At 41.0% G+C, this 26541-nt stretch overlaps 1 protein-coding gene across 4 annotated transcripts in view; it reads left to right on the forward strand.

The window, feature by feature from the left end:
• TPST1 (tyrosylprotein sulfotransferase 1) overlaps positions 1 to 26541 on the forward strand; it is a 128400-nt gene that overhangs the window by 94497 nt on the left and 7362 nt on the right. For 2 of the 4 annotated variants that reach the window (XM_037135564.2, XM_037135563.2), the window contains exons 4-6: positions 16052 to 16102; positions 21104 to 21150; positions 23322 to 23867. In XM_037135564.2, coding sequence (XP_036991459.1) covers positions 16052 to 16102; positions 21104 to 21121 — 69 coding nt within the window. In that variant the 3' untranslated portion in view covers positions 21122 to 21150; positions 23322 to 23867. Of the gene's footprint in view, positions 1 to 16051; positions 16103 to 21103; positions 21151 to 23321; positions 23868 to 26541 lie in introns of those variants that run through there. The other 2 variants (XM_037135567.2, XM_037135568.2) reach the window with 2 other exon arrangements.

Here is a 26541-nt window from a genome sequence, read left to right on the forward strand (position 1 = left end):
AACCAGCTGAGCTACATCCGCCAGGGCATGACTTCAGTTTTTAAATGTTGGACTAAAGATAGCTATTTTTCCTCATCTTAGAAATCATCTAAAAACAATAACCATGACAAGAAATAGAGCCATAAATTCTATTTTTGACACTTGGAGAAATCTGTGCTCCCAAATCAGGCACTGAGAAAGAGGGGACAAATGCAGTGAAGACCAAACAAAAATGAGAGAGACTCATTGAGCCAAAACATTGAGGAATGGTCAACACATGCAGGGAAGGTCAAAGGTGAGGAGGACAGCAACGCAGACACTTTAGGCAAGAACCCAGCTTTCCACAGAATTGGCCAGACCTGAGAGCGATACCAACAGCCTCCTGTCTGTAATAAAACAATGTGCAGGTAAGAACCAGCAGATCCCTAGACAGGGTTTGACATGAAATATCAAGAAGCCAGGAAGGGGGTGGGGACACAGACCATAAGCCATATTCGTATCATGCTGTCTGTGGTGAAAAGTATGTTGAAGGAGAGATTCATCAATGAAAGCAGCCCTACACTGCGGATCTTGGTTAATGGTGGAGAAGTAAAGTAAAAAACCCAATTCTCATATATAAATTGTGTCATAAAGAGAATTCCTGCTAATTTGGAATGTAGCCCGGGCACTTCCTCAATATGATATATGATATCATTTTCATATCCTATATATCAAGTATAAATATTTGAAATATAAACAACTTTTCTCTTTCAAAAATGAGTGCTCAAAAGGGAGTCAGCACTGGATGGAAATTTGACCAAACATGTATCACTGAATTTATTTTACTTTTTTTTTTTTAAGATTTTATTTATTTATCTTTAGAGGGGAAGGTCAGGAGAGAGGGAGAGAAACATCAGTGTATGGTTGCCTTTTGTGCGTCCCCTGCTGGGAACTGGCCTGCAACCCAGGCATGTGCCCTAACTGGGAATCGAACCACGATCATTTAATTCACAGGCCCACGCTCAATCCACTGAGCTACACCAGCCAGGGCTGTATCACTGAATTTAAAAAAATAAGGAAACAATCACTATTTCAAATGTTATTATTCAGGAGATATGAAGCATGTGCAAGTTATTTTCAGGTTTTATGTAGGAAACAAGATTTGTCATAGATAAGACATATTTATATATGACATGAGACTCCCGAGGTGACGCATTTCTCAAATGTAAGAAGGAGATTTTAATCCTGTGAAGCCAAAAGAGTACAAATATCACTACATGGAGGTCTGTAGGGGGGAAAAAAACAAAAAGCAAAAAAATGCCTGCTCACGCAAGTACGCACAGATGCGCACACACACATGGCCTGAAAGACTCCTTTTTATCGAACTCAACAGTTATCAACCTTTTTCTTAAACCAGCCTTTACTCTCTGCTTTAAGGAAACTTTGAACCTTATCTTTCTGCTTCAGTATTGATTTACAATTTATATAGTCTTTAATCTTGTTTCATTGAACATCATAACAGAGTGAAGGTGTGAAATCTTTCCTTTTTCTTAATCTTCTTTTCTTTTTAGGACCTTCTTCTCTATAGGGAATGTGGTAGTCCAGCCCAGCTTTCTTTTTCTCATCATGTCCACTTTTTAAAAATAAAAAAATAAAAGAAAGAAAGACAAGGCAAAGCATTTATATCTTCAATGTGATTCTTCTAGAATGGTCTTCCAGGCAGGAAAAAAGGTTGTGATAGACTTTTTTGCTTTTCATTGGTTCCTTCATGAACATTTCAAAATGCAGTTAAACAAAAGAATAATTTTAAGCTACATAATGTTTTTTATCAAATAGTTTAAAATTCTTGAGTTCTTTTATGTCCAAGAGTAGGATAGAAAAGAATGATAGAATGAGGGACCATGTTCTATAAAACAGTGTCATATGTAGCCCTGAAGGTATTGCAGCTTTAAATCAGGGAAGTGGCAACAGAGTCACTTTTTCTGCTTTTCTGTTCTCATTGTATCCTGAAATTGGCCTTAGAAACTATTCTCAGGCCTTCAGCTGACCATTATGAAAAGATTGCATTCACTTATTTATTTTTTTCAGCCCACTCTCTTCTTGTTTCTGCATCCAAGATATAAGGATGATTAATTCTCTGTCCTTCCCCTTAAGAAGTATGGTGGAGATAGATTTGCAATTAACTGTTTCTAGTTCACAGCTACTACACATTCCCAATTCAATTCACATGCCAGTTCATCTTGTCCAGCTTCAAACTTTACCCAAAGTCAACACACTGAAACATTTCTTTAAAACATTGTTTCAGGAGAATGTTATTCTTCTGAGCTAATGTTTTTTTCTTAATATAGGGAATATAACATTAATTCTGTTGTTTCTGGACAGCACAAGACTATTGAACTCTCCAAGAGCCCAGTCGGAGATTTGCAAAGCTGCCAAAATATTTTTAGAAAAACGAGAATCTGTAAACATACATGTTACCAGCTGTTTCATATTTGTTCTGTAGAGATAATGAGTCTCCAGTGGCCCACAAGAGCCCGCTGGGACTCAAGATGTAAATTTCAAAACCTAGATTCCTTCCTGTGTTATCATATTTAGCTGGTGTTGTGTTTTCTCTGCATGCAAAACTATCAAGTCATAACTTCTTAAAGGGGAATGGTTAAGACATTATTAAAAATATTGAATTACATTACAAAATAAATAACAGCAGGCCAAGCATGGGTCAATGATGAAAGTTTGTCTGAACTAGGGATTATGATTAATCCACTTTTGTGTACTTGGGTACACAATTGGAAAGAAGATAAAAGGGAGGGGTTGTGAGACTAATCTTTTAATTTTTGAGATATATATACATGTATATATATGAATGCTTAACACACAGTATAATCATTAATTAGTAAATGTTTCTAGAGATTGTTTAAAATTCTCTTATTTTAAAAGAATGCTTTGAGTTAAGTCAAGGACTGGCACTTATACCCCACAGGCCAAATCTGGCCTGCCACCTATTTTTGGAAATAATGTTTTATTAGAACATACTATGCTTATTTATTTACATTTTGGCTGTGTTTGCTTTCTTACTGCAATAGCAGAGTTGAGTAGTTGGGAAAGTGCCTGTAGGGTCCACAAAGCCTAAAATATTTACTTTCTGGCCTTTTACAGAGTAGGTTGCCAACGCCTGAGTTTAATGCTAACTTTCATATTCACAAATTATATAGTTCTTATACTCCAGTGAGCTTTGTAAGGTTGATATATTGATGGTGTTGAAAATTTTTTGATCTCCCTGATTTTTCCCAACTTTTTCATACTTATAGAAAAATCTGAAGAATAGCTATATACCTTTAACATTATTCATTAGTTAAAATATTGCCATATTTGCTTCATTGCTTCATTTGTATGTACATGTATATGCAGATGTTTTGCTGCTGCTGCTGCTGTTGAATTACTTGAAAGTTGTAAATATTATGCTTCTTCAGTACACATCTCTAAGAATAAGAACATTCCCCTACATAACCCATTGTTTTAAAATTTAAAGACACATGTAGAGCTTTTTGTTTGTGTGCAAGGGCTACACAACTCTTGTTTCTATAGCACTTTGTTCATCCCTGTGTTCCTATTTATAAACTGTAAAAATTCTAAGTGTGATGCATTAGTTATCTAAGTATAATGCATTATCTGTTGTTCACATGTGGCAGATGCCCCCCCCCCAAAGATCTCCATGTCCTAATTCCTGGAATCTGAATTTGCTACATACATGTAGATGTGATTAAGGAATTTAAAAGTAATTGTCCAGTATTATCTGGGACAATTACTTTTAAACCCCTGGGTGGGCCCATTGTAATCACAAGGATCTTCATAGAGGGAGGGAGGAGAGTTAGAAGCAGAGCAGGTGATGTGACATTGGGGTGGCGAGAGGAGAAGAGGGCAAAGGGGGATAATTGGTGATGGGCAGACACTTGCCTTTGATGGTAAACACACAATGCAGTGTACAGATGATGTGTTATAATTTTATTAACCAATGTCACTGCAATAAATTCAGTAAAAAATTTTTCAAAATGGTGCTGGTGGTGTGGCTCAGTGGATGGAGCATCACCCTTTGAACTGAAAGGTTGCTGGTTGGATTCCTGGTCAGGGCACATGTCTAGGTTGCAGGCCAGGCCCCCAGTTGGGAGGGTGCAAGAGGCAACCAATCCATGTATCTCTTGTACATCAATGCTTCTCTGCTTCTCCTTCTCCCTCCCTTTTCCTCTCTCTAAAAATAAGTAAAGTTTTTTTAAGTTAAAAAAAGGCCTCTGTACTGTTAAAAAAAGAAGTAACATCCCATTATTTTTGTCGTATTCTAGTTCTTAGAAGCAAGTCACTAGACCTAGCTCATACTTAAAGGAAGGGGGATTACACAAAGTTGGGAATTCCAGAGGCAAAGGATCATAGGGACTCAATCTTAGAGGCTGCCTGCTGATGTGGACACTGGTCTGCAGCGTCCGCGTCATTATGGATGAAATGAGACGTTCACACAGACTACCAAGTCTGGTGGAGAAAAAGGGCGAGGAAGGGGAGCAGAAGCCTTGGCCCTTGCCATGACTGGCCTTTATTGAGTTTCTCTGCACATTACATGATGGTTTTCATTTACTGTGCACAGGTTGCTTTAGGTGGTTACCTTTTACAGAAAACAAAGGGGCCAATGCCCCAATCTCATCACAGAAGAGGGATATTTGCAAATGAAAAGGGCAAAAGTGGTTGAACCAGTTAACATTCGTCCTTAGAAGGTTTAGCATGGATTTTAGGAAGTTATTTTGCAGTAAATGTTTGCCACAAATCCAAGTGAGGAAGTTACCATCAAAAAGCAAGACTCAGAGTGGCCTAGGCATATTGCAGGCCTGATTCCCCACGGGAGAACCTATCTGTGGGTGTGGGTCCTGTGCATCTCCGAGTGGGAGCTAGGCCCACACCACGCAGGATGGTCTCCTACAGCCTGCCACAAATATCAAGGCACAAAATGTCTCAGAATGTGGCCACAACACTTTTAGTACAAAAATCATTTTTCAAAGAGATTTTATTTATTTATTTTTAGAGGGGAAAGGAGGGGGAGAAACATTGATCAGTTGCCTGTTACACACCTCCCAACTGGAGACCTGGCCTATAACCCAGGCAAGTGCCCTGACCAGTAATCAAACCAGCAGCCTTTTGGCTCAGAGACTGGTGCTCAACCCACTGAGCCACACCAACCAGGGCTCATTTAGAAAGAGTTTAATATGCTCCATAAGATCAAGCTAAGTTGAGATTGGCCTCACAGCATTTCTGACAGTTTCTCGCATAACTTATACAAGCTTGACTGAAACCTTTGGGGGAATCTGCCATTCTGGAGTCAAGTTTCTGGGTAGATTTGTCCTATTAGAGATCAAGTCTTAATAATTTGGTGCTCACATACCTTTTTACCTTCTTAAATAAATTACTGATCATAATTTGAAATTTTATTTCATAAAAAAAGTAATTATGCATTATAGAGAGAAATACCTGTCTTTTCTTTGCATAGGATATAGAACTGTCTCTTTCTTAGAGAATTTAAGGCTTCCTGTCTGCCTTTTGTAATTTCCATGTCTTCTGTTATTTCATTTGTCACTTCTTATTTATCGGTACTTAGCCATTGTCCTCCGGTTAGCTGAATCTAGTTGCTGCAGGTTAATGATTAAAATTGCGTACAAAGGGAAAGGGACCAGTAGAGGGTTGGACCTGCAGTCTGCAAGTCATGTTACTGATATCAGCAATTTTACCTCCTCTGAGACTTTTGCTGATATCTTAATTGTAAATGTTTCTACGGGACCATAGTAACAGGTGAAGCAATATCGGGCTTTTAATTAATTAAAACTTTCTAATTAATCTTATAAGAAACCTGAAAGTGACCCTGGCCACGTAGCTCAGTTGGTTAGAGTATCATCCTTATACACCAAGGTTGCAGGTCCCATTCCTGTGCAGGTTTCATTCCCGGTCAGGGCACATACAAGAAGCAACCAATAGATGCATAAATAAAAGGAACAACGAATCAGTGTCTCTCTCTCTTTCTCACTCACTCTCTCTCCCCCATCTTTCTCCCTCCCTGCCTCTCTCTCAAATCAATTAAAAAAAAAATTTTTAATAAAAAGAAAGCTGCAAGTGGTCCTGAACACAAGAATAATGCATTGCTCACTTCAGCCAGTATTCAGAAACTTTTTTTCTTGGATTTTTGAAACTTCATGGGCAACTTAGACAAATTCTCCTTTCTTCTCTAGCTCTGTACTCTAGCTCTTTATTCTACAATAAAGGATGTACATATAATGGAGTTAATTATACCTCACTGCAAAAATTAGAACCTGATTTCAGTCTAAACTTAAAGCAGCAAATGTAATTTACTTTCTGTTTATTTCTTTCGAGATAGTATCTGTTGCCAGCTAAGGCTTCTCACAAGGAAACATACTATCACTACCACAAGTGAAAGCTGTAGGGCAGTGTTAACTATGTGGAACTCACATTTGTGTGTGCATTTCTTTTCAATCTTATTTCTTGTTTTCCCCATGGGAGGATCAGGAACAGTGCAGTAACCTTCATAACCTGTTAGATACAGACCTAGGAGACCTGCTAGAAAGGGCAACAGTGGGACTGAAAAAGTAATTCTTGTGATACTCAGGCTTTGAAAACTTCCTTCAAAATCACAAAATATTAGAACTTGCAGGAGAGTGGTTTAATTCCCCTAGTCTCTCCCTCCTCCCACCACCATCTGGTCTCTTGCAAATAATTAACAGTAAAGCTAAAGATCATGTGGATTAATACAGCGTCTCTCTTACTTATCTTTTCCTTTGTGCAACATAGAATTTATTTTTCAGTAGTAGTGTGCGCCTCTATTAAGCAATCCCATAAATGGTGGGAAAGAAACCCACTTTACATATAAAAACACATATAGATTAAAAGTAAAGGGGTGTCAAGACTTAGGATTAAGATGGCAAAATAGGTAAACATAGCTCACCTCTGTGCGCAAGCACATCAAAATTCCAACTAAATTATAGAACAATCATCACTCAGAACTGGCAGATACTGAGTTGAATGGAGGTCTGACAACTACAGAATTACAGAAACCACATCCATTCAGACTGGTAGGAGGGGAAGAGGTGCGGAATGGGCTGGTTCCACATCCACATGTGGTAGATAACAATTTGGGAGGGATGTCATGGGAGCATGGAGTCCCAGTTCCATACCAGGCCCCTAGCCCAGGGTGCCAGTGCCAGGAAGATAAGTCCCCATAACTTCTGGCTGCAAAAACCAGAAGGGATTGAGTTGGTGGAAGAAAATTCTAGAGTCCTAAGCAGTTCCTCTTAAAGAACCCCCACATGAACTTACTCAGACTCCCTCTGAGCTCCAGAACCACTGGGGTAGCAGCTTGAAAGGCACCAGTGGCAGACAGGGAAGAACTGAAGTGGCTGGCATCGAGGCAAGAGCTGGGGGACAGCTTTCTCCCAGACAGAAGGGCAGGCAGAGCCACAGAGCCTGCAGGCTGGTACCATATCTGAGGCACATCAACCTGGCTAACACTGTTTGCCCCATCTTGGAGATCCCCTGAACTTCTGTGCCACCCAATTTACAGCTGTTAACAGTAGCTTTTCCATATGAATGGCTGGTCTTGGCTCATAGAGGTTTAGGCTCAACTGCCTAAATCTTTTCAAACAAGCAACGAATGGCCTCAGTAAGCACCCAGCCCCTGTTCCTCTTGCTAAGGGGCCCCAGGCATGGAACTAGCAGCTGTCAGCCTAGATTCTTGGCCAAATCTGGGAATCTCCAAGACCAACATAACTAGCAGCCATCTCAGATTACTTTATAGATCAGGAAGGGTGTCCCCAGGCAAAACACAGGTGGGGGTTGACCTTGGCCTGCACCATTTGGGAAACCCCAGGGCCGGCACACCCAGTAGACAGTTACAGACCACGTCAGAGTACCACCACCCTGCCCTTGCACAGCTGATCCTCCGTGGAGAGTGGTGGTTGGTGGTAAGTAGTCACAGCCAATCCTTGCAGCTGACTGGCCTGGGTAAATACCTCCCATTGATCTGCCAACAGCAACCAAGACTCAGCTACAAGAGGAGGGTGTACTCAGCCCACATGAAGGGTGTACCTCCAGTACCCAGCTCAGGTGATACGGGAGGCTGTGCCACTGGACCCTACAGGACACCTGGTACACATACAAGGCCACATACCAAGACATGGAGTCATAGCAGTTCTACCTAATACATAGAAACAAACACAGGGAAACTGCCAAAATGAGGAAATAAAGAAACATGGCCCAAATGAAAGAACAGATTAAAACTCCAGGAAAAACAACTAAACAAAGGGAAATAAGCAATCTATCAGATGCAGAACTCAAAACACTGGTTATAAGGATGCTCAAGGAACTTAGTGAGGACCTCAACAGCATAAAAAAAGATCCAGTCAGAAACAAAGAATACACTAATTGAAATAAAGAATAATTTACAGGGAAACAATAGTGGAGTGAATAAAGTCAAGATTCAGATCAATGATTTGGAGCATAAGGAAGCAAAAAACAACCAATCAGAACAAGAAGGAAAAGAATTTTAAAAAATGAGGATAGTGTAAGCAGCCTCTGGGAGCACTTCAAGCATTTCAATATTCGAATCATAGGGGTGCCAGAAGGAGAAGAGAAAGAGGAAGAAATTGGAAATCTATTGACAAATAATGAAAGAAAACTTCCCTAATTTGGTAAAGGAGCTAGACATGCAAGTCCAGGAAGCACAGCGAGTCCCAAACAAGATGCAAAGAAGCCCACTTCAAAACATGTCATAATTAAAATGCCAAAAGTTAAAGAGAAAAATGTTTTAATTTTTTAATTTTAATTGTTGTTCAAGTACAGTTTTCTGCCTTTTACCCACAGCCCTCCCCACATCCCTCCTGTTTCCACGCCTCTCCCCCCTTGTTATTGTCCATGTGTCCTTTATACTTGTTCTTGCAAACCCTTCCCCTTTTCCCCTGAAATTCCCTCCCCTCTCCCCTCTGGTCACTGTCAGCCTGTTCTCAATTTCAGTGTCTTTGGTTATATTTTGCTTGTTTGTTTTATTGATTAGGTTCCTGTTGAAGGTGAGATCATATGGTATTTGTCTTTCACTGCCTGGCTTATTTTGCTTAGCATAATACTTTCCAGTTCCATCTATGCTGTTGGGTAGGAGCCCCTTTTAAAGAGAAAATCTTAAAAGCAGCAAGAGAAAAGAAGTTAATTAGCTAGAGAGGAGTTCTGTGAGACTGTCAGCTGATTTCTCAAAAGACACTTTTCAGGCTAGAAGGGATTGGCAAGGAATATTCAAGGTGATGAAAAGCAGGGGCCTACAGCCAAGATTGCTGTACCTAGAGGAAAGGGGGAAATATTGGGAAAACTGTAATAGCATAATCAATAAAATATAATTAAAAAGTAAAAGGGTAAATAAAGATATATGATAATACTGATAACAGAAAAACTGGAGAAGCTTTCAAACTAAGCAAAAGACTTTGTTAAGAGAATGAAAAGACAGGCCACAGTCTGGAGAAAATCTTTGCAAAACACATATCTGATAAAGGACTGGCATTCAAAATTTGCAAAGAAGCAACCCAATTAAAAAATGGGCTAAAGATCTGAACAGACATTTTGCCAAAGAAACTATACTAGTGGCATATAAAAATGTGTTCAATCATATGTCATTAGAAAAATGCAAATGAACAGAACAATGGGGTACCACTACACACCTATCAGAGTGGCCGAAACCCAGAACACAGACAACACCACATGGCTGTAAGGGTGTGGAGCAACAGGAGCGCTTATGCACCACACAATGGCACAGCCACTTGGAAGGCAGGTTGGCAGGTTTTTATAAAAGTAAACATATTCTTATCATACAATCCAGCACTCACACTCCTTGGTATTAACCCAAATGAGCTGAAAACTTATGTTCATACAAAACCTGTACACAAATGTTTATAGTGACTTAATTCATGACTACTCAAACTTGTAAGCCACCAAGATTTCCTTCAGTAGGTATGTGGATAAACTGCTGTGTATTCATACAATGGAACCTTATTCAGTGATTTAAAGAAATGAATCATCAAGGCACAAAAAGACATGGAGGAAACTTAAGTGTCTATAGCAAACTGAAAAAAGAAGCTGATATGAAAAAGCCACATACTGTATGATCCCAACTATGACATTCTAAAAAAAGCAAAACTATGGAGACAGTAAAAAGCTAGGAGAAGGGGGACGTAAATAGGTGGCAGTACACAGGGGACTTTTGTGATAGCGGAACTATTCTGTATACTGCTGTAATGGTGAATATGTGTCAGAACCCACAGAAAGTACAATACAAATAGTGAACCCTAGTGCAAACTAAACACTTTATTAATAACAGTGCATTAATACTGATTCATTCATTGTAACATGTCCCACAGTCATGCAAGATATTCATAATAGGGGAACCTGTGGAAGAAGGAGAGCAAGTACATGGGACTCTGTACTTTCTGCTCAATTTTTCAGTAAACCTAACACTGCTCTGAAAAATAAAGTATACTAATATAAAAATTTATGAGGCAATTGACTTCAGCTAAAACACACACAAGTTGTGTAAAAGAAGTAAATATGTGATATTTATATTGGCATTTCATAGAATATTTATATTGTAGTAATAGTGAAAACTTAAAGAATGTGGCTTTAACCAAAAAGCCTTATGTGATTTTTGAGAGACTAGAGGAAGGAGGTGTTTCAGGCCTGATATCCTCATCTGTCACAACAGAGAGTCTGGGAGACAGGAGTGCACATCCAGGCGCCTCCACCCACGCGCGTCCAGGGGTGTGCCCGAGCCGTCTCCCCATGTTTCCTGCATCATCAGATTTTGCTCTCCCACAGGATCTTTCCCATCAATAAACAAATCTGCCCTTAGGGTTTTTTTTAGTTTAATACACACTCACATACACACACACTTCTTTTTTTTAAAGATTTCGTTTATTTTTTTTTTTAGAGAGAGGGTAAGGGAGGGAGAAAGAGAGGGAGAGAAACATCAATGTGTGCTCGCCTCTTGCATGACTCCTACTGGGGACCTGGCCTGCAACCCAGGCATGTGCCCTGACTGGGAATTGAACCAGCAACACTTTGGTTCACAGGCTGGTACTCAGTCCACTGAGCCACACCAGCCAGGGCCACACACGCTTCTTGACCCCAGTTGCCCTGCCACTGTCATTCCATTTCTGTGCTGCCCTTTATATCAAAGCTCAAGTTTTCCGTACTCCCTTCTGCAATTCCTTCCTCTCTATTCTTACGTCCATTCCATTCAGAATTTCACAACTACCATTCTATTTAATTTACTTTTGGCAAGGTCACAGTGACCTTCATGTTACTAAATCCAATGATCAATTATTATTTTATCTCCCAGTCTCTTCTGATAAACTTGATGACTCCACATTAATATGTTTCCTTCACTTGGCTTCTAGGATACCACTTTTTATAAACTTTTTTCTTCTGTCATTGGTAGTTTCTTAGTCGTCTTTGCTGGTCTTCTTTTCCCTGATTTCTGAATGTTGGAATGTCCCCCTATCTCAGTTTTAAATCCTCTGCCTACTTCATCTACCCTGAGCCCCTGAGTTGTCCCATCAGGTATCAAGGCTTTGCATGCCATCTATAAGTTGATTCTCAAATTTATATATTCCAGCCCAGACCTCTTCCATAAACTCCTTAATTATATGTCTAACTGGCTACTTGACATTTTCATTTATTTAAAGTTTAGCTGCTATTCTATTTATTTTTATTTCCGGTGCCCCCTCCAAATCAAAAGCCTGTGTTGTCTCCTTGTCATTTCATCTATTGTCTAATAAGCATCCCAAGCCTAACACATCCAAAATGGAACTAGTGCTCTTCCGAAAATCTGCGGTACACAGAACCTTTCCCACCTGAGCTGATGGCAACTTCCTATTTCTAATTGATAGTTGCCTGGGTGCAAAACCTTGGAGTCATCCTTGGCGCCCTTCTGGTCTGTCACATCCCATTTCCAGCCTGTTAGGAAATCTAGATGTAATCAGAAAAAAGAATTCACAGACCTACCACTTCTCACCACCTCCCTGCTGCCTCCTTTTCATCTTTTCCTGTATGGATTACTGCTGTAACCTCCGTACTTCAGTCTAAACAACAATAAGGGTGATCCTTTTATTTTTTTTAAAGGTTTTATTTATTTATTTTTAGAGAGAGGGGAAGGGAGGGAGAAAGAGGAGGAAACATCAATGTGTGGTTGCCTCTCGCGCGTCCCCTACTGGGGAGCTAACCTGGCCTGCAACCCAGGCACCTACCCTGATTGGGCATCCAACCACCAGTCCTTTGGTTGACAGGCCCACACTAAGTCCACTGAGCCATACCAGCCAGGGCAGGATAAGCTGCCCGGAAGTCTGATGATGGTACTTAATAGCTTTCCATTTCACTACATTGAAAAAATTACTTAATTTCTTTGTGCCTCAGTTGCTTTCTCTCTAAAAAGATATCTAAAAGATATCCCTCAAGAGACTGCTGGATTCAATGAGATAATTAATACATATGAAGCCCTTATTTACACTAACCTGGTGCAAAGAAAATAATAAAGCTTAGTTGCTATTCTTTTTATTTCCAATGCACCCTTCAAATCAAAAGCCTACTTTTGTCTCCTTGTCATTTCTTCAGTGCTTGAGGTGGGAGGGTTCTGTAGGAAGGTTTGGAGTCCGGATACCTAGCTCACTGCTGTCAGGCAAAATCCTCAATCCATTAGTGCCGGAGAGTAGTATGTCCAGAAACACTGTTCATTTAACCAAAGGAAATTCCATTACCAACTTGGCTGTTCTTGTTAGCAATGTGGGATTTGGTGTCCTGCATTAAATAGGAATTGCTTTGTCAGTAGAAAGTGTTCTTTTTGTCAGTACTGTAGTTCCTAATTTTTGAAGCATTTATTCCCTGAAGGATAATGAAAGGAGACAGCTTTCCACTATTTTTTTGATTAAGCCTTTTATCTGCAGTTTTATCCTGACCCCTTTTAAATTATTTATTATATATGTGACATCGCATATTTAGGACTCTTTTCCCCTTCATATAAGCCTCACCTCTCTGAAAGTGTTGGTACCTGGGAGACACTTATATTTAATGTTCCTACTCGTATTTTCTGTCATGCCTGGCTGGTTTTTACAGTGAACCAAAAAGAGAAGGTAAGATTGAATTAGAAGACTTGCTAATAGTAATGAAATGCAGAGTGTGGTATACAGTGGGAGAGTGCAGAAGCAGCTAGCAGCAAGTCAGGAAATTGAGTTTCTAAGGAGTACGAGAAAATGTGGGGAATATAAGAAAAGTTCCTGGGGACCTAACCCAGGAACAGTGGAAGAGGGACTGGGGTAAAATGAACTTGTACTGATCAGTAAAGGAGCCAGAGCACAAAACCTAGGCCTGGGCAGCTTATGCCCCAGAGGCTTGGAGGATGGGTTTGGGACTTAAGGACAAAGGAAAGACACTTGAGAATCTGGTAAAACACAAAAACAAAACCAAAAAACCTTAGTGGCTTGAGTCCCTGTGTTGAGTTATAGTATCTGCTTGCCCCACAGATAGTAGAGAAGTGCAAAGGGAGCAAGTGTTAATATAACACACAGCTCCAGAGGTTTCAGCACTTCCTACAGAGAAAGCTGGAACATCCTCTGGGCTGTCGTGTTGAGGAAGAGCAAACAGTGTTCCTACCTGCAGATTCTTTAAGGAGCAGCTAAGCCGGTCCCCCAGTGACCTGGGACAATTTGAGGGTATGAAAGAGATGGCGGTAGCTTTTGAGACACTTCCAGCAGCTGCAGTGTTATCTTGCATCTACCTCAGCCTGAAGAAGAAATGCCTCATTCATAAGTCTGATATCTTTCTTGCAGTTTAAGTTGCAATCATACAACTTAACACCACAATCTCTCTTTACAGTCCCAGGACTGTAGCAGAGTCCCCAAAGAAGAGACCAGGTTTCAGAAATTTCAGAGAAAGAGATAGGGGAAAAAATACGTTCATTCTCTGAATCTCAGAAGGAATGCTGCTACTTTCAGAAGCAGATCAGTTGTCTTACAACCAAGGAAAAATCCTATATGTTGGTGGGCTTTAGGGTTCACCAGATTTCTCTGTCCTCCGAGGGACTACCCAGTGACTCTTTTGCCAATAACAGTCAGTAGTTTCTTACTATAGTTTCTCCACTTTTGATTACCATGAGCAGTTCCCAAGCCATTACAGTGTTGAAACAAAATCTTTGTACTTAACAAAATGTGTGTGTGGTACATTTCTAGTGTTAAACAACTGGCTTAATTTGTTTATTCAGTTTTGTTATTAAAGTACATAACACACATACAGCAAAGTACACAAATCATAGCTCAATCAGTGATCATAAAACGAAGGCATCTTCACAGTCTCTACCTATAGCACAACAAAACCGTCAGCTCCCTTGAAACGTCCCTCGTGCCCCCTCCCCGTCACTACTACTTCCCTCCTCCCCAGAGTAAACAGTATCTTGATTTCTACCAGAATTATTTTGCCTGTTTATGATCTTTAAAAGTTTTAAATTGATGCCCGTAGTGTGTTATTTTGGCAGGAGGTCTGGCATTTTTCCTCTCATCATTATGTATTGGGATTCATACATGTTACTGGTAGATTAGTAGTTCATTTTTCATTGCTGTATCCTATATACATAAACCCCACTTATTAATACTTATTTATTCATTGTCATTACACCTCTCAACACTATCATGGCTCCCTGAAACCAAGCATCTGTGTATGGGGGGCTGTTTCTGGACACTTTATTCTGTTTCATTAACATATTTGTATATCCTTGTGCCAAAACTTTACTGTCTTAAATATATATATGTTTAAAAATATATATATATATGAGAGGGAAGTTTATATATAGAAATATATAAACTATATAATATATAATATAATTTATAGCTGTATAATAATGTCTTCATGTCTGATAGAATAAGCCCCCTCCCTCTTTGTTCTTTTTAAGATTACCTTGATTATATTTGGTCTTAAGAATTTCCATATAACTTTTGCAATCTGCTTCAAATTACCTCTTCCTTTTTCAAAAAAAAGCATGCTAGACTTTTTATCGCAAATCTTTTGAGGAGAGTGGATATCTTTACTATATTTAATCGTCCAATACCTGAAAGTAGTTTGTCTCTCTATTTATTTGGCTTTTAATTTCTTTCAATAATGTTTTCTAGTTTTTTGTCTTACAAATTTTTTATTAGATTTATTCTCAGGTATTTGGTGGGGAGAGGTTGATGTTATTGTAAGTGGTATTTTAAAAATTATTTTCTAATTGCTAGCATTAGAAACATAATTTTATATATAGAGTAGATTTTTAACTATAAGGTTTTATGAGGTTAAAGGTATCATTTTAAGAATTATCTAATATTCGCTCTGACTGGTGTGACTCAGTGGGTTGGGTATTGTCCTGCAGACCCAAAGGTCGCCAGTTCAGTTCCTGGTCAGGGCAGACTCCTGGGTTGCTGGCCAGGTCCCCAGTTGGGGGTGTACAAGAGGCAACCAATCAGTGTCTCTCTTGCATGTCCATGTTTCTCTCCCTCCATTTCTCCATTTCTTCCTCTGTCTTTAAAAATAAATAAATAAAATCTGAGCCACATCGGCCAAGGCAATAAATAAAAAAATTTTTTAAATCATCTAATATTCACATTAGTAGGGCATCTTGAGTACATTAAGAAAAGTTGGGTTAAATCCAGGGTTTTAAGGTTGGAGATTTCAAAGGGAAACCAAGAGGTACCTGTTCCTAAATTGTGGGAGTTCTGTGTCGGCTACTTGAGAGATGGCCTAGGGATTGCTTTCTCTCTCAGCTAAAATGATTGGAACTTGGAATGTTGGGGTGTTGGTTTTTCTTCTTCATAAATGGGGATTTCACTCAGCCTTTCAGCTCTGGCCGCCCTTGAACTGACAGCTTCCCTTTCATTCTAAACTCACCAAGAACGAAGCAGTGAGCCTGTCCACTGGCACGTATTGCAGGCATTCTGAAGTGATGATGCCAGAAGGTGTTTGTTTAAACTCATACTTGGCTTTGTTTTTCCAGGTCTACAAAGGCGAATTTCAGCTGCCTGACTTTCTCAAAGAAAAACCTCAGGTACTGTGTCTGCTTTCTCCTCTTGATGTGTGATAGACAGACTGTGGCAGTGAAGTGGTCTTTTTAGAGTTAATGATGTGTGCTGGCAGTGGAAAGATTGGCCTCTGGTAATTGTTGGTTTTAACAATAATTTAAAGGGGGGTGAGAGGAGGAAGAAGAGGATGAAGGGGGGATAGTGATGGAAGGAGACTTGACTTGGGGTGGTAAAAACACAATACAATATACAGATATGTATTAATAGAATTGTATGCCTGAAACCTATATATTTTTATTAACTAACATTACCCCAATAAATTTAATAAATTAAAAATACAGTAATTTTTTCTTTTAAATATATCTTATTGATTATGCCATTACAGTTGTCCCATTTCCCCCTTTCATTCCCCTCCACCCTGCACACCCCCTCCCCCACCATTTCCCCCTTTAGTTTATGTTCATGTGTCACAAGTTCTTTAGATTCTTTATTTCCCATACTATTCTTGCCCTCCCCACTGTCTATTTTCTACCTACCGTCTATGCTACTTATTCTCTGTACCTTCTCCCCCCTTCTCTTTCTCCCACTCCCCTGTTGCTAACCCTCCATGAGATCTTCATTTCCATAGTTCTGCTCCTGATCTAGCTGTCCTCTTAGTTTGCTTTTGTTTTAGGTGTGGTTGCTAATAACTGTGAGTTTGCTGTCCTTTCACTGTTCATCTTTTTTATCTTCTTTTTCTTAGATAAGTCCTTCTAACATTTCATATAATAAGGGCTTGGTGATGATGAACTCCTTGAATTTGACCTTCTGTGAGAAGCACTTTATCTTCCCTTCTATTATAAATGAAAGCTTTGCTGGATAGAGCAATCTTGGATGTAGGAAACTTTTAAAAAACAACTATAATTTAACATAGTCTTAATTTCAGAGACCTCAGTATCTTTCAAAACTAGGGGAATACTTTATTAGTGACTGAGATCCAGGTGCTTGAGGTCTTCCAAAGCACACAGTATTCCGTGTAAGGGGAGCCTGCCTTGTGTATCAGCTGCAGGCTTCTCACATCTGCCTCGAAATAAAATGCACAGCTGCCCTTTGTTTCTGTGACACACATACTGATGGCCTTTTAACTGTTCTCATGTGGAGCCCACAGTACTTGTGAATACATCATATGCACAGCTGTTGACCCTCTATGGTAAAGTCCCCCAAGTTGGGAAATGAGGGTGAGAGTTTGAAGCTTATAACTTTTACTTTTTAAAAAATTAATTAGAAAAAATCAAGAGTTATCCTTGCAGTGTCAGACTCTCACTCACTCAGATTCCAGTACTGTTTACTGAGCTGGAGAGAAACAGGTAGTGTCATGGCCGATGTGCCCAGAGCGTCCTGCATCTGAGCCTCATCTGCCGTTCCTCTATAGCGGTGGGGAAATGACAGCTATTTCTTGAGCCCAGCAGAACACTTCCCCTTCTAGCACAGCGATATACATGTTGCCTCCAGGCTGCTGCTGTCAGTGGTTAGCTTATTAATAGGAAATGAAGACTCAGCACTGAACTGCATGTCCATAAATGTCCAGATAAGGGTTGGTGAGGCGCACGTGCCACCCCACAGGCTCTGTGGAGTCGTGCTGTCTGCAGCAAGCCTCCGTAAGGGCCGGGCTCCGCAAGGGAGGCTCTGCTCAGAGTTGACGGCTCTGGCTTCTCCAACCCTCGCCTGATAACAGTCAGCCATCACTACATATTACTTAAGAATTTCAAACTACTTCCAAGGCATATTCTTACTAATATCTATTTAACTTTAATCCATCCATTCATTTATTTAAAAGTTTCAACAAATGTTTACTGAGTTTTTGTAATGGGTGAGAAATTAGAGTAAGTCCTTAGGAGTCAGAGGGACAAAAAAAAAAATCTCAAGAAAGATACTTGCCGATGATATATCCAGTAAGGAGCTAATGTCCAAAATATGTAAGAAAATCATACAACTTAACATCACAAAAACCAAACATTTCTATTTTTAAAAAATGGGCCCTGGCTGGTGTGGCTCAGTGAATTGAGTGCCAGTGGCCTGTGAACCAAAGGGTTCCCGGTTTGATTCCCAGTCAGTGTACATGCTCGGGGTTGCGGGCCAGGTCCCCAGTGTGGGGTGTGGGAGGGGCAACCAATTAATGTTTCTCTCCCTTTTTTTCTCCCTCACTTCTCCTCTCTCTGAAAATAAATAAATAAAATCTTATTTTTTTTAATAAGCAGAGGACCTGCATAGATATTTTTCCAAAGGGGATACATAGACATATGACCAATAGACATATGAAAAGATGGTTAATATCATTAATCATTAGAAAAAACACAAGTTAAAACCATAATAAGATATCACCTCATACCTGTCAACATGGCTGTCATCAATAAATCAACAAACAATAAGTGTTGGTGAGGATGTGGAGAAAAAGGAACCCTCTTCCTTCATTTTTGGTGGGATTGAAAATTGGTTCAGCCACTATGGAAAACAGTATGGAGGTTCCTCAAAAATTAAAAATAGAACTCCCATATCACCCAGCAATTCCTCTTTCGGGTACTTATCTAAAGAAATCTGAACACTAATTCAAAAACACATATGCATCCCTATATTCATTGCAGCACTATTTACAGTGGCCAAGATATGAAACAACCTAAGTGTCCATTGATAGACAAATGGATAAAGAAGAATAGTACTATACACAATGGAATATTATGCAACCCTAAAAAAGAATGAAATCTTGCCATTTGCAACAACATGGGTGGACCTAGAGGGTATGATGCTAAGTGAAGTAAGTCAGACAAAGACCAATGTCATATGATTTTACTTATATGTGGAATCTAAAATACAAAATAAATGAACAAACAAAACAGAAATTCACAGATACAGAGAATATTTTGATGGTTGCCTGATAGGAGGGCAATTGGGGGTGGGGGAGAGGTGAAAAAGGGAAGGGATTACGATGTACAAATTGCACATTATAAAAATAGGGATATAAAGCACAGCATAGGAAATATAGTCAATAATATTTTAATAACTATATGTGTTATTATATGGGTACTTAGACTTATTGGGTTGATCACTTTGTAAGTTATGTAAATTATATCAATGTCTGATCACTGTATTATAGACTTGAAACTAATATGGTACATCAACTGTAATTAAATTTAAAAAAATTTTAAATCTTCTCAAGCATGTCCAGATCTATCCAGAAGATTGTGACTGACTTTTGCACAGAAGGCGGTGCAGGGCCCTGAGCCTGGCTGGGCACGAATTCTCAAAAACCTGGATGGACTCACGACCAGGCTGTCGCTCCCTCACAGGCCAAGGCTCTTGGAGCCGGAGAATAATCCAAGAGGCAGCATCTTGAGGGAATGTTGTTAAATCACAAGGCTGTTTTGCATACTAAATCTAAAAGAGTCAAGAAAGGGTATTCAAGACTAAAACTAAAGGGTATTCACAACATACATGAAAATCATTTCCAGGTGGATTATAGACCTAAATATGAAAGGAAAAATAATAATTTTTTAGGAGACAGGAGGAGAATATCTTTATGACTGTAAAGAGGGAAGAATTTCTTTTTTAAAAAAAGATTTTATTTATTTATAAACATCCATGGGTTGCCTCTTGCCCACCCCCAACCAAGGACTGGTCTAGCAACCCAGGCATGTGCCCTGACCAGGAATCAAACCTGTGACCTTTTGGTTTGCAGGACCGTGTTCAACCAATTGAGCTATAATGGTCAGGGCAAGAGGGAAGGATTTCTCAAAGTCATTAAAAATACTAATCCTTTATTTTAAAGTGACTACAGTAAGTTGGACTATATTAAAACTGAAAATGTTTACTTGTTAGAAAATATCATAAAGAGAGTAATTGAAGTATGCCCTAAGTGGGAGAAAATATTTGAAACGAGTGACTTATTTGTGGAATGTAGATAATTTCTACAAATGAATAAGAAAAAGATTTTTTTAATTGGGCGAAAGTAGTATCAGGCACTCCAAGCCCCTTATTCTGGTAGTTTCATTTAGTGCATCACACGCACACACTTAGAAAACGGTCTATAAAAGACTTTGATTTAATTTTTTCTTTCTTTTTTCTTCAATTTCTTTTTTAGAGAGAGAGGGAAAGGGAGGGTGAAAGAGAGGGAGAGAAACATCAAGTGAGAGAGAAACATGAATCAGTTACCCCTTGACTCAGTACTTCCTGACTGGGGGACCGAACCAGCAACCCAGGCATGTGCCCTGACCAAGACTCAAACCGGCGACCTTTTGGGAGACAAAGCCCAACCCACTGAACCACACCAGTCAGGGCTTAACTGCTAAAATAAGAAAATTGAAGCCCACAGAACCCTCAGGTTTGATATTTAGCTAGAATGGCTCACAGAACTTGGGAAGCGCTATACTTGCAATTACAGTTTTGTATTTATAAAGGGTACAAATCAAGAGCAGCCAAATGAAGAGGCAAATAAGACAGTGTCTGTGAACGTCTCAAACACAGTTTCTATGCCCATTCCCCACAGAACCAGGGTGCTTCTCCCTCCCACACATCCAAGCGTTCGCCAACCAGGAAGCTCCACTGAACTTCTGCATCCCGAGTTTTTCTTGGGCTCTAATTACACAGGCAACATTCATTGAATTGGTAGCCATGTGACTGAGCCTAATCGTGGTCAACTTCCCCTGTCCAGAAGTTAGCCTGGCCGAAAGCCCCAGCCCTCTAACTAGGGTTGGTCTTTCTGCTGAACATCCCCCATCCTGAGTCATCTCACCCCTTCGAGAAAACTCCGGTGTGATCCAAGGGGCTCATCAATAACAAAGACACTCCCAATGCAAGGAAAATTCCAAGGACTTAGTCTCCTGACTGCCAACCGGGGACAAAGGCCAAATTATTTATTACATGACAGTAGCGGGCTAAATTCATTAGAAAGTCTAATCAGAGCCTGCAAGCTTACACCTATTTTGACTGTAGCAGTCCCTTCCCATGCTGACCAGCTTTGAGGACTTTAAAACATTTTTTGCTTTCTTTGACAGACTGAGCAAGTGGAGTAGCAGAGCCAGGAACCTCCTCCACATATGAGGTGAGGGTTGGGGGGCATTGCTGGGTCTTTGGGGTTCCCTACTTATGCTTGAGGAGGGCGGCGTGGCCAGGGTGGAGAGCACAGCTCTGAGGTCAGTCTACCTGGGCCGGACTCTCAGCTCTGTGTGCCACTGAGCAAATAACTGAACTTCTCCATTTCTTAGTTCCTCATCTGTAAAATGAGGACAATATTAATAATAGAATGGTTAAGAATTAGCCATAATAGTGTCTGCAAAAAGCGGGGCACATAGTAAGCATGCTAGGTATTATTTTTGATATGATAAACGACAAAATATTTTAGCTGAAAGAAACCTGGAGAACCTCAGCCTCAGCCATCTGTTTGCTGATAAGGCAACTGATCCTAGAGAGAGCAGATTATCTGTCCAGGTCCCATCGCTGGGAGGAGAGCCCAGGGCTGAAGAACGCCAGTGCTTCCACTGCCACCTTTGCTGCTCTCTGTGTGTCCTGGCCCTGCGAGTAACTTTGTGCTGGTATTTTGGGGGTTAGTTGGTTTGTTTTTGGAGCCCGCCATTGCTGATTTTAATGTACTAAGATGCCTTATGTTTGCCACCTACGTTGTCTCCTTGTAGCTGAGGACCGCAGTGTGGGCTTGGCCATGCCTTTTAAACCCCTTTACGTCTGAGTAATCATCAGCTGCAGTCCAGGGACACCAGCTATTTAGTGGCAAAGCTGGTTTCTGAACTCAGACGTCCTGAGATAGCTGCTCAGAGCTCCCATCCCTCTCTCCCACTTTCTGAAGATTCTGTTTTGCTCTGAATGATGTGGTGATGCTTTAGATCATTTGGAACTTGAAAAGTTTTTTAAAATTTGATTTTTGCTTGCTGTTTTTTAATATAATAACCATGTATTGAATGGATACTTCATACCTCATACTGTGCATAAAATATGAAGCATTTTATATATAGTACATAAATGATACATATTATGTAGTATCCAATATACGGGGTCCAGCACATTTATAACAAAATCATAAGCATTTAATTCTGTAACATGACAATATCACACTCAAGCCCACCATATGATATTTTAGGTGGAATGTTCAAATTAAAACTATAAATTATGATATCCATATTATTACTCTACCAACCACACTCAAGCAGGCCTTACTTCTGCTGGACCCTGTATAATAGGATTTATATAACAACTTCTATGGTAAATATATTATGAATATAAATGTATTGGAATGAGTTCATTCAAGTTTCAAGCCACTCCGGCAAGTAGTTGGTAGTATTCCTCTTGTACTGATAAGAAAATTGAGATCGAATAATTTGAGTAGGAGATTTTTATGACATGCTGTGCATTTGTGGATTATAGGTAGAAAAAGCACACGAACACTGCTGTGCCGTGTCAACAGCACAACAGCAGTGAGCCAATAACATGAACGGGTCTCAGCACTTAGGACTGCCAGCGAGCAAACGCCAAACGTGAGACCGACACCCTGTGGGCTCACAGCTATCGGGCCTTGGATAACTCCGTTTATCCAAAGTACTTCCAAAATTTGTAATCCCCTCCCCAAAACACACACACACACACACACACACACACACACACACACACGGCTTTGTTTATTGACCAGCTATTTTACAAGAGATGTTCAGACAAACCTTCTCTAGTAACATGCTATTGACATGGCCCCTGAAAGTGTAGTCTTTGCTTTACCAGACAGAATCCAGTGTCAGGTTCACCCGGCCTTCAAGTTGCTCCAGAGATACCAGTGTGTCTTCTTGTGTGTTGGATCCCTTTGGCATTTGAACATGGTCACTGTGTTATCTAAAACTTCCTGCACAGAACCTTAGCGTCCACTTTCTCAAAAGAAGAGTCAGCATGTTGGAGTCCCGGACATTTGACATTGCTACCTGTGCCCCTGCATTGGCTTCAATTGCTCAGACAGTTGCAATCATTTAGAGCGAGCAGGAGCAGCCCTTGGTTGGCTGCCATGTGCTCGTTTTGCCTGTTGAAGCCACGGGCAGGCGTCTCCGAGCACCCCGGACTGAGGGAGAGTGTGCCTCTGTGGAGGTCCTGAGGCAGCCGTTCTCTAATCGTCAGTCCCCCCACCCATTGTCCTGACTTATGGGAAGGAGGCCGCATGGGACAGGCAAAGAAGGAGCTGTGACTCTGCGCCCCTAACTGCATTCCTTTTGTTTGCCCTAGGGAAGACTGATGCCTATTCCACAGAAGGGAACTTTGTAGGACTGGCTGTCACCTGCTGAGATCTGTGGAGTGTGTGTGTCGTGGCCCTGGCTCCTGTTCCTTTGCCAGACTCCTCCCGCTGAGCGGGTGAATGTCAGTCCCAGCCGGGCCCTCCGGAGGGATGTTCCGGAGCACAGCGCCCTCGATTCTAATTGCATGCACCACCCAGTGGATAAGGAGCCCTGGAGGGACATGTGCTTTCTGTTAAAACTGCTCTGGTCCCTATCTTTTCTTACCAGATTCCAAACTTTGTTTTCGAGAGGAAGGTTTAGGAGTGGGATTCTGTAAGCAAAATTGGGCGGTTTCATCTTGGAATATGTCATGGGTACATGTTCTGATGTTTTATAGAACACCTGTACCTGTTTGAATGTGATGGTATGGATAATACAGAATATCTTAATTATTTAAATAATTCATTGTTTCTGAGAAGTTGAGGAACTACCATATACATTTACAACTTAATGACTTTTGTATTTTATTTTTCAAAATAAAAGCTTTAAATGTGAAGCATTCTGGTAGTTCACATGCTTTCATCACGTGGTTTCAGAGAAGCAGTAAGGCCTTATCAGATGGTGATCTGACGAACCATTTCTTCTCGGGCTGGGCTGTATTCGGTTGGCTGTATTCCTCTCTATGCACCATTCGTTCTTAGTGAAGCTTCTGTGCAATTTACTTCAGAGAGACCAGCTACCGTCCACTAGTCTCAGAATCCTGTTCTTCTATTTTGTGCTTCCATATGCTATAGTTAAGGTCAGAGAAGTTACTGTTCCTAGCTGTTTTCTAGAACCCTTTGTTATAGAATACGGAATAACCAGCTACTAATAGTCATTGCCATTTGTTGAGGGTCTTCTGTGTGCCAGGCACTGAACAAGGTGTTTTATGTTATCTCACCCTGGCCTGAAAACTGTGCCCCTCCCAGTCTTACCCATCTCAGTAATTATATTTTCTACCCAGTTGCTCAAGCCAGAAACCTGAAAGTCACACTTGATTTCACCCTTTTCCTCCCTTTTCTCACCCACATACAAGATCTTTGGTTCAATTTAAAATGAATACATCTGCCAGATGAATTCTTTCTTCAAAATATTTCTCGAACCCATCCACTTCCCTTCAGCTCCACGGCCCCCACCCCACGCTAAGACATCACCATCTGTCACCTGGACTATTGCAGCAGCCTCCTAAACAGTACCTCACCCCTACTCTTGCCCCTTCGAATTCTGTTTAGTGCGCAGCGGATTAAGAATTTTATGAAAATGCACATCTGGACACGACCCTCCCACGTACCATTTCACGTAGAATAGCATCCAGACTCCTGCTGTGACCCAGCCCCTGCCCTCCCCCCTCCCATCGCAGGCCAACCTCCTCCACCTCCTTCCTTGTGCTCTAGAGTTCTTTGCATTTCCTGGCACACACCAAACTTTTCCTGCCTCTGCACATATTATTCCTCCCCCTGGAACATTCTTCCCTTTGCTCTCCTTCTCCATTCTCTGGTCTCATTAAACTCCACTTCCTCTGGGAGACTTTCCCTGACCCCTTGAACTAAAAACTAGGTGCCCATCCTGCCTCCCTCCCTTCACCGTGTCACTTATCACACTCTGCAGTTTCCAATGTCGTTATTGACGTTCTATTGTCTGTCTTCCACACTAGGTGGTAACTTCCTGGAAGACAGAGACTATGTCTTTCCTGGTCCATTTGTGTAGCTCTGACACCTAGCAAAGCGCCTAACACAGTCTCTAACAACCCGTAAAATATTTGGTGGATGGTAATCTTCCCAGAAACCTCTGACACATCATTCTACAGATGAGGAGACAGGCTCAGACAAGTCAGGTCCCTTACACAAGTCCCCGCAGCTAGTACCGCAGTGGTGACCTGACCTCGAGGCCCAAGCCTGACCCGAACAGCATTCTTTCCACTCCACTCCCTTAACCCCCTCCCCTTCCATTTAAAATGAATACCGCTGCCACATCAATTCTTTGTGCAGCACTAAGTCCAGTCACTTTTTTGTTCGAAAGCCGCCTTTGATGCTCTAATGCGAACACATTACACCAAAGCTGTTCTGTTCCCACAGTGGAGCCTCACTATTCCCTTGTGTTCAGTGTACTTCCTCCCTCTCTCTTCATAAACTCTTCACTTTCTGCTTCTTCCAGATGCCTATAAACACAACGCCTCTCCCCTCTGCCTGGGAAATCCCAGCCTCATTAAGGGCTCAGCTGTCTTAAGTCTCATTTCTTAATACTCAACTGCTGCGATCCAACCTCCAAACAACAATGAAATCAGCTTTAGCTTAGCTTTTTTTGTTGGCTCACTTCCTACGTTAGTCTTGTGTCACCAACTCTGTGGGGAGGAGGTCACATACCCATCTAGAGCCTCTCTCAGTGGGAGAGCAGGACATTTTCAAACTACCGCAGCCGGACTCCAATACTTGGCCCCAAAGGAACATACGCCTTGTTCCCCAGGCCTGTCCACTGTGAACGGATGGGAGTGTACGGCACAGGAAAAGCCAGGGAACCGCTGCACAAAGTGGTGGACTCAGGGAAGAGGAGACCGCTGCCCAGCGCACGTGCCCAGAGCACGGCCTGAAGAAGCACACGCTCCGCTGTCTCTGTCTTTACTAGCGTCCCTCCTGTCACAGAGCTTCGTTTCTTTTGATCTGAGCACATTTCTTCTGAGCCCTGGGAAGAAAAGCATTTCTGTTCCATATGATATTTTAGATCACCTCGCTGCAGAGGACCGTATTGGAGAAATGTGGTTTGATGGAATCACACGGAACTCCTGCCGAACAAATGAAAGATGGCAGGAGTAAAACTTAAAAGGGGTGATGGCGTGAGGGTCCGGGGCGGGTGTGAGGGTGCAGCTCCCTGGAGCAGCGCGGCCAAGGCCACTGTCAGCAGGCGGACCTGCCTGCAAGGCCAGGGAAGAGCTGGTGCTCTCAGCGGCTGTGGAGGAGCTTGGAGAGAGCATCAGCCAGGAGGAATCATGGGATTTAAAAATGAGGGGAAAAAAATCTTAATTACCACTCAGTCGAGTAATCATTAAAATTTTTAAATGAGGGGGAAAAATCTTAGTAATCACTTGGTCAAGTAATTATTCTAGTAACATTTATCAAGAGCTTCTCATGGTCCAGGCCCTGTGTTAACCTCTTTACATGTTTAAACTTATTTAATTCTCATAATTACCACCTGAG

The sequence above is a fragment of the Artibeus jamaicensis genome, unplaced genomic scaffold (genome assembly GCF_021234435.1).
Source record: "Artibeus jamaicensis isolate MK-2021 breed Jamaican fruit bat unplaced genomic scaffold, CSHL_Jam_final contig_3182, whole genome shotgun sequence".
Lineage (NCBI taxonomy): Eukaryota > Metazoa > Chordata > Mammalia > Chiroptera > Phyllostomidae > Artibeus > Artibeus jamaicensis.